General features: G+C 39.0%; 1 protein-coding gene across 8 annotated transcripts in view; it reads right to left on the minus strand.

Moving 5' to 3' along the window:
- Window positions 1-15419, minus strand: part of LOC117400207 (anion exchange protein 2-like) — a 136610-nt gene that overhangs the window by 36264 nt on the left and 84927 nt on the right. For all 8 annotated transcript variants that reach the window (XM_059022162.1, XM_059022157.1, XM_059022160.1 and 5 more), the window contains 3 exons: window positions 2130-2295; window positions 1100-1350; window positions 661-812 (listed from right to left, as the gene is read on the minus strand). In XM_059022162.1, coding sequence (XP_058878145.1) covers window positions 661-812; window positions 1100-1350; window positions 2130-2295 — 569 coding nt within the window. The remainder of the gene's footprint in view (window positions 1-660; window positions 813-1099; window positions 1351-2129; window positions 2296-15419) is intronic.

Raw genomic sequence — 15419 nt, forward strand, 5'->3', positions numbered from 1 at the left:
GAAGAGAATGGAGTGTTTGGTTAGGGGAACAGCTCGGGGAAGTTGAACATGGAATGTACAGAATTGGGCTTAATTGAAATGCCACTGCAGATTAATCGAGTTAAACGAAAAGGTGGCTATGTTGGTTCATTTGAGTAAATCCTGCAGTGACATTACAACACTCCTCCACAGCACACAAAGACACTACTATTGGAACACGAAGGAAACTAAAGCGATTATTTGATGTCATGCGTGAAAGATTGTCCAGGTGTTGTTTTCTTCCAAAAAGAATTACACCATCACCACTACGCTTGCATATTTATATTTAATACTTGCACATAGGGGGTTTAGAAATATACGTCTGGTTTCACAGACCCAGTTAGCACTAATATTATTAAGGTAACGTTAGGTAGTCCAAGATTTGTGCTAATAGGGGTCTGTAAAACCAGGCGATACAGATACTTTCCATTTTTTTTTGGTAATGAAACTAGAAATAAAATAATGAAATTGGAGAGAGCAAATTGTCTAAAGCTTGTGCAGTCTCTTTTTAAATTAATTATTGAAGTCCAGGATGAAGTGAATTTGTATGTGGGGTTGCATGGTTTAGACAGGCTGCTTTCCAAAATGCAGTGCTCCAACTGAAATAGGTAATCCCAGGCTCAGTGCAGTGGCAGTACTCACTCTGTGGTGGATGAGTCAGCAGCATTCCTGGTCTTCTCGTCTGCATTGAGGGCAGAAACTGGCACAACCTCCAGCTTCCTGGGCGGCGTCTTGCTGCCTCCCTTTAATGGTGCAGAGTCCGAGTCCACAGCATCATCATCCGAAAGAAAGAACTACACAGACAAAAATAAATACATAAAATGTACAACTAAATAATTTCCTGCTCTTGTTAAATGAGCAGGTGCTGACATCCAGGTGATGGGCAGTGGTGTTGATTGGGCTATTTGGGGCAGTAACATAGATCACAAATGCTCAGACCAGTAGACAGGTTAAAAGTAGCTGAAGTGCTAGACTTAGCAGAATGGACCCCCCATCTCGATGTCATCACAGATGTGCACCTCAAAATCCAGGACCATTGTGTTTCAATGCCGCATTCGTTAACTTTACTACATCAGTATACCTGCACGTCCTGGGAAGTGGTGGGGGTGGTGAAGACTTTCTCCTGGGGGCTGCTGGACTCCTCTGTCTCCTCATCCTCCCCCTCCTCCTCCCCTTCCTCAATAGTGGGAGCGCTGCCCCCCGGGGAGGAGGCCCTAGGCTTCTTCTTGTCCCCCCCACTGCCCTTCTTCTTGGAGTTTTTCTTCTTGCGCCCATCCGAGAGCAGGTGCGTGGACAGAGGATGGTGGATGTGGTGTGAGGAGTGCCGATGATCTTTGAAAAGAAACAAAACAAACTTTTATTTTAGAACATTCGAATCAATGAATAACTGAAGTTTGCTTCAAAATCAACAATTCAAATTGAATAATCTTAAAATTGGTCTAACTGCATTTTATGAAAAGCTGTTTTTGTTCCCAGTACTTTAGAGATGCATGTTTTGTGGTAGACTATAACTACAATTCTGCATCAGCGCTTATAAAACACATGAATAATCCTGATGCAGAAACATTTATTTATTTATTTATTTTAAATGTACACTTTAGAAAACAAATATTTGAAAATAACCGCTAATTTCAAATTTCAAAAGGGAACAAAAGTGAGTCTTAAACCCACCATAACCCAAAGCACTCCATCATCAATTCTAAGAAACTATGTCCGTTTTTAGCTGATGTCATCATGTTAAAGACAAAAATGTGGCTAAAAATCCCTTCAAAGCTTGTTTGCTTGGCTTGTTTAACATATTTGGAATCTCCGACACCAATCAGAAATACCATCATGTTTCAAGAAGCCCTTAGATTGGGAGGGTTTTATTCAAGCAGTAAAAGATGCCAGCTGTGCAAAAAGTCCAAAAAGTGCTGTTTTGTATTCAATTACCATGTTTACTGCAGTGAGAAATATTTTAATGTTATTCAGAAGCATGGAAGACACAAGTTATTTTTTAAATAATTATTTACATAAAAACAACAGGTGGTTAGTTTAAACTCTAAACTACTATGAAGCCTAAGGAGCGCACCCCAATGTTTAAAGCCCCAGCTCCCCATTGGTGGACTCACATTCAAAGTCCTCTTCGTTGTAGTTGCGTCGGAGGTCGTCGCTGCCGCTGCGAGAGTGGGACTCGTGCAGGATCTCCTCGAACCGCTCCACCCCCAGCGTCTTGTTCAGATCATCTTCCTCCTGCGCTGGCCTTATGCTCCGTGGGGACAAGGCTTCCTGGTCAGGCTGAGGAGAAAAAGAGAGATGAGGGACAACCGTTAACACACAGGAGCCTCGCTCAACCAAACTTTACACCCAGAAATGTGTGCCGGAGATCATTCCACTGTATTTGTCAGGCATTTTAAATTCATCATTTATTCATCAATTCAGTGTGACATTTTTACAATAATTCTTGCCACATGCATGTCTCAATGTCAGCTCAATTTTTTGACATGGGTGTAACTTCAGTTATTTGAAATGCAAGTAGACAAACATTACATTCAAATCACTTCTGCCTTCATACTGAACCCCAAAGCACTTGTCTTACTGCATGTTTTGCGTTACCAGTTACCAACAGTAGGTGGAGACAAATCAATTCTTAAATTCTATCAAAGACCATGCATACATAAGGAAACAGGTATAGTATACCTGAAAGTTCAGTGTCACAGCCATCTTTAAAGGACAAGTTCTTGTCCTGCACACTAAATTGCACACTCATCCAAATCCATATTGTTTTGGTAAACTGACACCTTCTATGCTTTCCACATTTTTGCATTTTACTGTTGCTCCATTACAGCATCTTGATTTATTCTTTGCCAATGTACACACTCGTTTTTAAGTGCTGCACAAGGTACAAAACAAATTAAGACATTAGCCATTAAAGTGCAATTGTGTAGCCATTTTTTATTATTTTTTAATGCTTTGCAGAAAGCTTATTTTCTTTTTTTTTTGCAAATAACAAAATAGAAGCATAGGCAAGTGTGACAGAGATCGAATGATTCTTGGTGTTAGTCTCCCTCCCGACCTGTGACGGCGCCGTGTAAAAGGAACAAAGTACCCTTAACTAAATGGCACGACAATTTATTCCTTGGGGTAGGTGGAAGTCGGTCATTTAGGAAGCCCAAACTCAAGGAGTACACAAACTCAATGACTCAGACGGGAAATTCTTAATTAAACTTGACATTTTACTCACGTTTCAAGAAGAATAAACTGTTATATTGTGAGGGATGCAATCTGTGCAAAAATATAAAAAAGTTTTGTATCCAATTATTCTTAACTCAAACAAAAACCTAGACGACAAAGATCTGAAAGTTCCAGGCTATTTTAAAATAGAAATAAAATAAAACAGAACAGAGTGCCAGGTATGCTGTATACTGTGTGAGAATCCTCTCGCAACCCAATGCCTTGAAGACTGCAGTTACAATGCTAAGGTTTGCAAATGGAGACAAAACCTTGTTAGTGCGACAACTGCTGCCAATCCCTCCTACACCGTCAAATAAAGGGAAGTGTGAGAAGTGCCTATTATGCAACAGCCAAACCACAGACCTATCTGCAGGTACTATACAGTCTCTAAAGATTTAAACAACTTTACCTCCTCGCATTGCCTAGAGAGATACCATACCAAGAACCTGAAATACACTGGATGCTTCAACATGGTTGATGATTCCCTCAACAGAAAGGTAAGTCCAGATCTTTCCCTTAACCAGTGGATGGGGCCACAGCAAGAACAACTGCCACGTGCAACACTCCTGACTAGAGACTGAATGAGAAAAATCAATGCAGATCTTCATAACACCTGCCTGCCTGCCTGCCTGCCTGCCTGCCTGCTCACCCAGAGACCGGTTTGTCAGGATTGTCCGCTTGCTGTCCAATCCGTCAAATGGTAAAACAACTTCATCAGCAGCTCCGGTCACTGACAGTGCACTGCATACAACCCTCTCCTTTTCATCTGTGAAAATGTTCTTTCGGTACCAGAGGGTTTGAAACCATGACTGCTTCACCCCCCTGTGACTATCACGGTCATATTTTAGTTTTGTGTACATGGGTGACTATTATTATTTTTGTAACTTTACTTTAAATGTCATGTCATGTATTAAGAAAGCAGTATAACCTATTTGCTCATTTACAAATACCTTAAGTTTAAAAGATTAGCCTGCGTCTTCAGAAAGGCTCTCACTCTTAGGAAGTCATTTCTGGGTTTCTTTGTAACCAACAGAAGATCAGCTTCTTCCACAGCTGGCCAATCAGACGTAACAGGGGTGCGACGTAAAATACTCCTTAAAATGTTTGTGTATGTGCTAGACTTCAGCAATTCAGTTTTCAGAAATTTGTGTGGCTCTCTACAAATATACACGGCGTGTATTTCTAGCAACAGAACGAACATAGACAAATAAATAAATAAAAACTACTCATCCGACGGGCAAATTATAACGGCAAAACTTGTTGTCCGTCCTACAAAACTTGTTGTCCCGGGCGATATGAATGGCACACCCCTGTATAAATATAGGAAATGCAGTAAGCTGTTGTACTGTGGCAGTCTATAAGCATCTTAGCCATGATTCATTCAGATGTATTAAAATGGGCCACTGTGCTAAGTTAATACCCTTTTTTCTGAAAAGTTAATTAAGAGCTCCTAGTTCCACCTTTGTAGTTTCTAACTAGTTCTGGAACATTAGCAGCTTGATTTTCAATTTACAAAAAAATATGGTGCAAACTTCGTACATGGTTAATGCTTTGTAAAAAAAAGCTCTATGTGTAAATGTAGCCTGTTGCCCCAAGACCCACTAGTAAATGAAATATTACAAATCAAGCATCTCCTTGTACATTACATGGAATTAACAGAAATGTAATACAAAGTTAACTCACTAAATAGTTTCAGTGAAGGTATTTTACCTTGACCTCATTGCAGATGCCAGGAGAGTTCAAAACCATAACAGGGACTTCAGAATACCTATATACTGTATTTTTTATGCTTGACTATAATTGAAATAAAAACATCCCTAACAAAAACACTTTCCAGCTGGGTATAGTTTTCAAAGCTGTCCGACAGCCAAGGTAGTTGTACTGTATATACCCAGACTGTAGATAATTCCTCTTAATAGAGGTACAATGCATGAAAAGCCCCCAAACTGTACTATCTGCCTAGGGTAGGACTGCTGTGTAGTAATCAAGTTCAGGGGATCTGGAGGAGCAGTCAGATCCACTTTTGAAAATCGCTAGCTAAGACTTATTTCGCTCTGTAGCTCCTGTACCTCTCCTACCCTCTCTGATCAATCAGGTGTAACAAAAACAGGTGCATAATGTCCCTGAAACAAATGTGTAGAGAAAAATATTAATTTTTTGGAGTTGCCCAAATACTCAATAAAACAAAATCACTGCTACTTCAAAGCATATAGTATACCACTACAAAAAAAAAAAAAATAGATAATAATAATAATAAATCACAGAACACAAAGCATATACAGCTCAATCATGAAAGATCATTCCCGCTTTCTGACAGACATTACTAGGGATATACACACATAGTCTTATATATTTTATTTTGTAGTAATTAAACAAATTGCTTTTTAAAAAAATAAGCAATACCTGCCCTCTATTGAAGGGATTCTCATAAGGGGATTGGTTTCTGATTGGTTAAGCACCTTTAAATATGTTAAGTTTAAACAGGTTATTTTTAAATACTAGATCATTAGTGGATGATTTGATCAACCTGTACCCTGCAAAGACCAGCAAAAGCTGGATTGTATTAAAACACCTGGAGAAAAACACCCTGGACTGCATCAACTACCTAGTAATGTTTATCCTGGGATTACCCTTAAGAGTAGGTAGCTGGTACAACATGTAAGGATTCCCTGGTGCTGTACAATGCGTTGATAAAATCCAGGGATGGCATGCCCCGCAGGGTATCGGTTAATCAAATGAACCTCTCAGACAGAATGCTTGATGCTGCTAGGAGTAACAGGATCAGGTTTACTAATGACATGTTTTAGCATGTTATAGCACAAGGAAATTGGTTGAAAAAAAAAAAAAAAGTTTGTTTCAAGCAGTGCAAGTCAAGTCGAAACACATTTATCCAAATACCACAGATTCGAACAAACAAATGATCCAAATATTATAGACTGGTAATTAGGGTATATCGTAGGATAACAAGAAGTTAGTGTAAGAGAAGTGAAAACCCAATCACATTGAATAAAAGACTTAGAGGTAAAGGTAATGCGTTGCGTAATAATTCTTTAGTTTAACTACCAGCTCCTGATCCAAGCAATTACTGTAGTTCCGCTCCTTCAGGCTAGGTAAACAAAGGTACTTTAAAAGCTACTGTAATTAGAAGGATGGAGGATATGAGGCCTATAAATTACACAGTGTTCAAGTTGCAGTTCCCCATACAGTTTTAAAATCAGTTTTTTAAAAATATTTTAACAAAATAATCCATAATTAAATGATCATTTGATCTAATTATGCATCATTCAAGAAGCCCATCAGGACGATCCCATGTATCATGATGTAAATCTTATTGTGACCTGCATATCATGCATATCACAAGGATTTCCTCCTTGTTGCACCACTTACATTTTAAGGATTTGCTTGCAAACTTAACACACCCATTTATCATTTATCATTAGCCTTTCTAATTAAAAGCAAAAGCAAAATCCACTTGATTTCATGTGTTACTTGTACAAATCAAGGAGCACACAGGTGTATACATTTCAAATAAACACATACAAACACAAATTTAAACCTAGACCTTTTATACCCTTTTCTATTTGTAAGAGACAATTTCCGACAAGCTTTCCCATGTCAAGAGTTCAAACAACAAATCTCAAAAGAGTTTGAATTTCAGTAGCTTAAACAAAATGGTTTAACAACTAGTAGCTTCAGAAGTTGCTAGAAAAAGTCTGCAAGTCGGCTTATGTTTCCATACGCTGAAGAGCAGAAGATCAATACATTTAAAACGTGATTAAAGACAAACATGTCCTATGATGTCAAAATCACCCCTCAGGAACATCTTCAAACATTAACCTTACAAACTTTTTTTCAGCAAACTGTAAACCACAATTGCCTCTATGCTTTTGCTCTACAGTTTACAGCATTTCTGGGAAACCCTGCAGCTGTTCTGAATGACATCACAAAACCCAGGTTGATAAACGAAAAAATGAATCTCATCTTATGTCCAAACACAGCGGCATGACCAAAAAAATGCTGTGGAAGGGTTTTCCAATATTTGTTATAGTTACTAATCTGTGCAATTCACCATCAGTATTCTTAAATAGTACAACGGAGATACAGATACAATACAGATCTGTCATTGACTAAAGCAAATACTGATATGAAGGAATAGCCATTTATTCTCAATGTCCAGACTACAAAGTAGACAGTGGTGTATGAAAAACACACTAAACCAATATGAGAAAGCTGGTAATTTTCACACACTGATGTCATACTCCTACTTAAGATATACATGCAGTATGAATGTGACATTTTGTATAGGTGAGCGGTATATCCACATGCTGCTTTACTTAAACAGAAGGTGTCTACTTGTACAAAGAAGTGTGCACGTCTGCTAGAAAGTGATGCCTGCCAGGTTTCCCTCTGAAAAACTGTGCTGTTTTCTATTCAGTTTCTTTTGCAAGCATAAGAACATAAGAAAGTTTACAAACGAGAGGAGGCCATTCAGCCCATCTTGCTCGTTTGGTTGTTAGTAGCTTATTGATCCAGGAATCTCATCAAGCAGCTTCTTGAAGGATCCCAGGGTGTCAGCTTCAACAACATTACTGGGGAGTTGGTTCCAGACCCTCACAATTCTCTGTGTAAAAAAGTGCCTCCTATGTTCTGTTCTGAATGCCCCTTATCTAATCTCCATTTATGACCCCTGGTCCTTTTTTCTTTTTTCAAGTCAAAGAAGTCCCCCGGGTTGACATTGTCTATACCTTTTAGGATTTTGAATGTTTGAATCAGATCGCCGTGTAGTCTTCTTTGTTCAAGACTGAATAGATTCAATTCTTTTAGCCTGTCTGCATACGGCATGCCTTTTAAACCTGGGATAATTCTGGTTGCTCTTCTTTGCACTCTTTCTAGAGCAGCAAAATCCTTTTTGTAAGGAGGTGACCAGAACTGAACACAATATTCTAGGTGAGGTCTTACTAATGCATTGTAGAGTTTTAACATTACTTCCCTTGATTTAAATTCAACACTTCTCACAATATATCCGAGCATCTTGTTAGCCTTTTTTTTTTTTTATAGCTTCCCCACATTGTCTAGATGAAGACATTTCTGAGTCAACATAAACTCCTAGGTCTTTTTCATAGTTCCCTTCTTCAATTTCACTATCTCCCATATGATATTTATAATGGGGATGACTCGCAGGTAACATACAGACCATTTGAAGTGATTTGCATGTGATTACGTAGATGGCCATAATAATCACAAGCATTTAAAAAGCACTGCAAACAAACAGACAAAAAAAAAAGAAACTAGAAGAAATTAGCAGTGGCAATACACATTCCAAGGATAAGAAACATATTACTTAAATGATCAGGCCTAAACTTCACTTAATGTATCACGTGAGATGCAATGAAGTCAGTCTGTAGATCATTTATTGGATACCTCTTGGGAGTTGCTCTGGCAGCTATAGGAAAGGTCAGAGCAGATTTAGCAGGTTACCGCTTAACTGAATCACTGGTCAATTCAACAGCATAATTGCATTCCTTTGTTGATCCATCAGTTCTAAATGTTCTGGTCTACTGAATGAACCACTATGTAATTAAAATGAAGGTACACTATGTAATTAAAATGGGTATACGGCAGCAATGTGGAGTAGTGGTTAAGGCTCTGGACTATTGACCGGAGGGTCGTGGGTTCAATCCCAGTTGGAGCACACTGCTGCTGCACCCTTGAGCAAGGTAGTTTACCTAGATTGCTCCAGTAAAAACCCAACTGTATAAATGGGTAATTGTATGTAAAAATAATGTGATATCTTATAACAATTGTAAGACACCCTGGATAAGGGCGTCTGCTAAGAAATAAATAAATAAATAAATAAATAAATAAATAAATAATACCAACATGATCACATTAGGAGGATTTTGCGGTATCCTACGAGGGTAGTTCTGAAACCTGGTACTGGGTGCCTGGAGATTTCTTACCTTGCTAATTAATGAAGATGCTCCTGTGTTAGCACATGAATTATAATTTTCTAAACTGTTAGAATAACCAAAGCAATATAACATTTGATAAATTTCACATGGTGGTAGTTGATTTAACCCTTTCAGTCCTGAATTATTTTTGTTGAGCTGAAGAATGTGACATCATAAGTTATATATTTCAAAAAGGAACTCTGTTATTGAGTATATATGAGAACAGGGCAAATGTATTTATTTTTTAAATACATTTCTACACTACCTCAGACAGGGAACTAGCAGTCCCGTGACGTCCCGACGTGATTTCCGATGTGAACACACAGTGCTAGGACAATGAGGGACCTTGAGCTTCCGCCAGGACTCAAAGGGTTAACACTTAACTCTCATATATAAGCTCTAAGTGTATCTTTTTGAAATGTAGGACTTGCAAGCACACCCCATCTTTCTGGGAGGGCTTTTACAAAATGTAAATGTACTTGTTACATAAACTATTTAAATCAAATCTCTTTTGCGCACATATATTTTGTTATGCGTTTATTTGTAATATTAATAACTTTACCGCATTTCCTACTCCAAACATTCCCATTTCAAGTGCACTGCTCACATCAATCTGTGGTTGAAATGAAAATCTTAGGTTAAACAAAGCTAATCCTAAAAAGGTTTTCCCACTGGAAATAAAATAAACAATGGAAACTAAACATCGCAGTTCACATAGCTCTCCAATTTAGCTACTTCGTCCAAACTGCTCAGATATAACAATAGCCTACAGTCAGCCTACACTACACAATGCGCATGTAGTCCATATGTCTGCTATTGAATGCTGTGCTACCATCATTATAAAATGCACTAATAGTCACATACAAGTGAGTAAAGGCTCCCTACAGAGGACATGGCGCGAAAAAACTGACGGCACCGGCAGCAACTGCCACAGTGCCCAAGCTGCTTGTCGCAATGCCTCTCAAATTTAAAAAAAAAACAACTTATGGCAAAAGTTGGTGAAGCAGAACATGGTGTAACCACACTGCCCCACTATGACGTTAAGCAAGTCACTGATTTCAAACATAGGTTTAGTATTAGCATAGTTAACTGGAATTAGCATAGTTTGCATAGTTAACTAGAAAGGAATCCTTCCTAGCTTCCCAGTGCTATTGGAATCTTCACTGTGGCTTGGTGGATAGTAAACAACACAACCTTAACAGTAAGTAGCTGGGTTCCAAAAATTATAGCTTTGCACGTCCCCACGTGTTGCTACAACTGTTTAAATAACGTACCTGTAATTTTTCACTTCACTGTTAACATTCTGTGTAAGTGGGGACGTACAACAGTATTTTTTCAGAACCCCACTACTTACAGCACTATTTAAGGGTCTAAAGGTCAGTGTAAAATCTGATTTTTAAAAATTATACAAAGCCATCACTGGTTGAAATTCTGAGTAATCAGTGGTTAAAACTGTAACCCAAAATAGCTCTGACCGAAAGTGGAACACATGGCTTGATTCAATTTGTCAGCAACGGTTGGCTCCACACTCAACATCAAAATCGAGTATTCATTCTTGAATGACTTGACTTGACTTGAATGGCTACCCTCAAAAAGAAAGCAACATCATCAAAAAACAAGCTGTAGAAAACAACCAACAAGTATATGACTGAAGAATCACAGGGCTGCTAAATGAAGCCTTACTGAGCTCATTCTGCATTGGGCCAGGGGGTGCTGCAGACTGTGCTGAATTATCCATATGCCAGCAGTGGCTGCAACAAGGTGAGTGTGTCACAAAACCCAAGCCACCCTCAGTATTTCTATACCAAACAGAGCGTTCTCCACCCTCGAACTCTGACAGGTCCCATGATGCCTTAATCAGTGCACTCTCTCAGGTCCCGTGTTTTAATGAAACTATCTCAACGGCAATTAGAAAAAAAACCAAAAAAAAACAAGTACAGTTTGTTAACCCTTTGCGGTCCATTGTCGGACTGGGTCCGACATTGCAATTATTCCTCACAGGTCCTTTGTCGGACTGGGTCCGACATCATTATAGCAACGCAATAAACGGGTGTTTAGTCGTTTTTTCTCCGGAAAAAGCCGAGAAAACCATTCAATTGCCGAGTGGTAGCGACAGGAGCTGAGACAAGTCGGAAAAAAAAAAAAAAAAAAAAAAAAAAAAAGGCGTATTTCATGAATAGTCATACATGGTATCAGGTATCAGATAATGGGCATCCATAGTAAACAAGCTGGCTAAGTGCGTCAGCGCACTGAGACTATCATGGACATTTGCAGAGCTTTTTTCAGATGTTATAGTAATAAAATAATGACTTGGATCGCATTATTGAGGAGTTTGGTGATAAAACGAGTGATCTGGAGATGATCGATCGGTATGTACGACTATTATTATTATTATTATTTATTTCTTACATAGCTGAACGCTATAGCAAACAAAAGGCTGGGGCAGGGCTGGAGATGCCTAGTGTGTGCTTTGTTGATATGCAGGGCCATTTAAACCCGTTTGACTGTGAAAAAAAATACTTTTAAACAGCGCGTCTAAAATTAACTGCGCGTGTGAAAATTAATTAGACCTGGCGTGCCTGACACGCAATTAATAAATGGACTGCAAAGGGTTAAAGGACAATTCTGTAGGACACAGTCTTCAAATTGACTTTTAAAACAATGGCTCTCTTTGATCCACAGCACTTTAAATGTTTCCCATTCCATATATTGACAAAGGATTTTTTTTTTCTTGGATTTACTTATTACAATGTGTGCCCACTGATTGGATACTGGCTCGTGTTTTGCATATACATCCAAACGGTCAGTACAGAAAAGGCACAGGTATCCCTTATTTCTCTTCCATACATTTGATATTCTGTTGTGTTATAAACCCAATACAACCTCGACACAGCATGTATGTGTTCCATATTTCAAAAGTAAAGAGTAATTTAGCCACCACTGTATGAAGCATCATCAATCTGCAAAGCCTTCTTGCAAGGCCTTGCTTTTAAATTCACAGGAACTTTTGCTTCCAGAAGCCAAGGGCAACAGAGCTGGAAAGCAACAGATAGCACATTGAGAATTCTTGACTGTTGTCTTGCAAATTGTGTTTTCAATAAAAAAAAATAAAAAAAAGCTGTGCATTCTGGAACAGATGCAGGGTAAAGAAAACAAATCTCCTCTTTGGAGATCAATCACAGCAATTTATTGCTGACAAATGGCAACCGCTACAAATCCAGTTTAGACATCCTGGGAGGACAAGTGAGGTTTGCAATGCAAAAATACACTGAAAACATAACACATTGATGAGTACTGAACAGATCAGCTGTGGTATACAGTACATTCCACAGTCCTGCAGGGTTTCTGCAGCATTCAAATAGTAATAAAAGTGTAGGTACAATAAAAGCAACAGGTCTAATGTTAAAATTTGAAACCACCAAAATGATAACTCCATGGTGGAAGGCAGGAGAGGATAACAAATTAATCTACTACTTGTCCTAACCCTCACAAATATTCTGAAACAATCAAAAGGGTCATTAGACCTTGACCTAATCAAGCAGTGTGGAGTAGTGGTTAGGGCTCTGGACTCTTGACCGGAGGGTCGTGGGTTCAATCCCAGGTTGGGGACACTGCTGCTGTACGCTTGAGCAAGGTACTTTACCTGGATTGCTCCAGTAAAAACCCAACTGTATAAACGGGTAATTGTATGTAAAAATAATGATATCTTGTAACAATTGTAAGTCGTCTGTAATGAAATAATTAAAATTGGAACACCAGAACAAAAGTTACAGCCATTTATAACAAAACTATAGAAAATGCAAGAAATGCAAAATAATATATAAAAGTAAAGAAAATGATCAAAAACAAGGGAAACGCAATCTTATTTTATTTTGTTTTGCAATGTTTTCTTTGCGATCCTGCGCGTCTGCTCCATCCAGTGCTCTCTCACACAGCGTGAGCAGTCAGGTCAGAGTCTCACCGACGTAGATGCCCGTAGATGCCCATATTTGGTATAATTAGAAAGCCACAGACCGCCCCTTTCCAAGAAAGACTACTCGTCGAAGGCCGAGCCCGGGGGTGACCGCAATAAAGCTAGACTAACCTCAGGGAGAAATCAGTGAAGTGTGTTTGATACACTGACAGATAACTGGAGTCGTGTCCCCCCAGGTGAACAGCAGATAGCAAGAGAAGTGGCAGAGCTGTTTTACAGTTGAAATCCCGTTCCTGTATGGTGGCTGAGAGGTGCAAAAATACTTTCTTTCATGCGTTCCCATGACGTGTTTCTTCAAGCCTCTTGTCATACAAACACTGCTATTTCAATGTGATTTTTAAAAAAATATATACATATACAGCTCTGGAAAAAATTAAGAGACCACTGCAAAATTATCAGTTTCTCTGGTTTTACTATTTATAGGTATGTGTTTGGGTAAAATGAACATTTTTGTTTTGTTCTATAAACTACTGACAACATTTCTCCCAAATTCCAAATAAAAATATTGTCATTCAGAGCATTTATTTGCAGAAAATGACAACTGGTCAAAATAACAAAAAAGATGCAGTTTTGCGAGACCTCGAATAATGCAAAGAAAATAAGTTCATATTCATTTTTAAACACAATACTAATGTTTTAACTTAGGAAGAGTTCAGAAATCAATATTTGGTGGAATAACCCTGATTTTCAAGCACAGCTTTCATGCGTCTTGGCATGCTCTCCACCAGTCTTTCACATTGATGTTGGGTGACTTTATGCCACTCCAGCTCGGCTTTGTTTGATGGCTTGTGACCATCCATCTTCCTCTTGATCACATTCCAGAGGTTTTCAATGGGGTTCAGGTCTGGAGATTGGGCTGGCCATGACAGGGTCTTGATCTGGTGGTCCTCCATCCACACCTTGATTGACCTGGCTGTGTGGCATGGAGCATTGTCCTGCTGGAAAAACCAATCCTCAGAGTTGGGGAACATTGTCAGAGCAGAAGGAAGCAAGTTTTCTTCCAGGACAACCTTGTATTTGGCTTGATTCATGCGTCCTTCACAAAGACAAATCTGCCCGATTCCAGCCTTGCTGAAGCACCCCCAGATCATCACCGATCCTCCACCACATTTCACAGTGGGTGCGAGACACTGTGGCTTGTAGGCCTCTCCAGGTCTCCGTCTAACCATTAGACGACAATTGAAAACTGGACTCATCTGGGGGTGCTTCAGCAAGGCTGGAATCGGGCAGCTTTGGCATGAATCAAGCCAAGTACAAGGTTGTCCTGGAAGAAAACTTGCTTCCTTCTGCTCTGACAATGTTCCCCAACTCTGAAGATTGTTTTTTCCAGCAGGACAATGCTCCATGCCACACAGCCAGGTCAATCAAGGTGTGGATGGAGGACCACCAGATCAAGACCCTGTCATGGCCAGCCCAATCTCCAGACCTGAACCCCACTGAAAACCTCTGGAATGTGATCAAGAGGAAGATCGATGGTCACAAGCCATCAAACAAAGCCGAGCTGCTTGAATTTTTGCGCCAGGAGTGGCATAAAGTCACCCAACATCAATGTGAAAGACTGGTGGAGAGCATGCCAAGACGCATGAAAGCTGTGCTTGAAAATCAGGGTTATTCCACCAAATATTGATTTCTGAACTCTTCCTAAGTTAAAACATTAGTATTGTGTTGTTTAAAAATGAATATGAACTTATTTTCTTTGCATTATTCGAGGTCTGACAACACTGCACCTTTTTTGTTATTTTGACCAGTTGTCATTTTCTGCAAATAAATGCTCTAAATGGCAATATTTTCATTTGTAATTTGGGAGAAATGTTGTCAGTAGTTTATAGAATAAAACAAAAATGTTCATTTTACCCAAACACATACCTATAAATAGTAAAACCAGAGAAACTGATAATTTTGCAGTGGTCTCTTAATTTTTTCCAGAGCTATATATATATATATATATATATATATATATATATATATAATGTTTGTTTTTTTTACAATCTTTCATGTTATTTAAAAGCAAACTTCCTGACATTTTTAAGATTCCTTCCCTGCACTACTAAAACAAGCCCCTGTGTTTCCTTTTATACGGTCGCTTAAACACAATTCAGCCTGAATATTCCATCCAACCAAATAGCTTCCACATCAGTGGTGAGGCTTGCAGTAGTAACTGGACCGTGGCCAAGATGCGCAGAGTTGAAGGAGGGCCTTCAGACAATTGTAAAGTGATGATTATTTGAATGAAAAAAACAGCAAGAATGCACAGAGGAGACCTG

This window comes from Acipenser ruthenus, chromosome 4 (genome assembly GCF_902713425.1).
Source record: "Acipenser ruthenus chromosome 4, fAciRut3.2 maternal haplotype, whole genome shotgun sequence".
Taxonomy (NCBI): Eukaryota; Metazoa; Chordata; class Actinopteri; order Acipenseriformes; family Acipenseridae; genus Acipenser; species Acipenser ruthenus.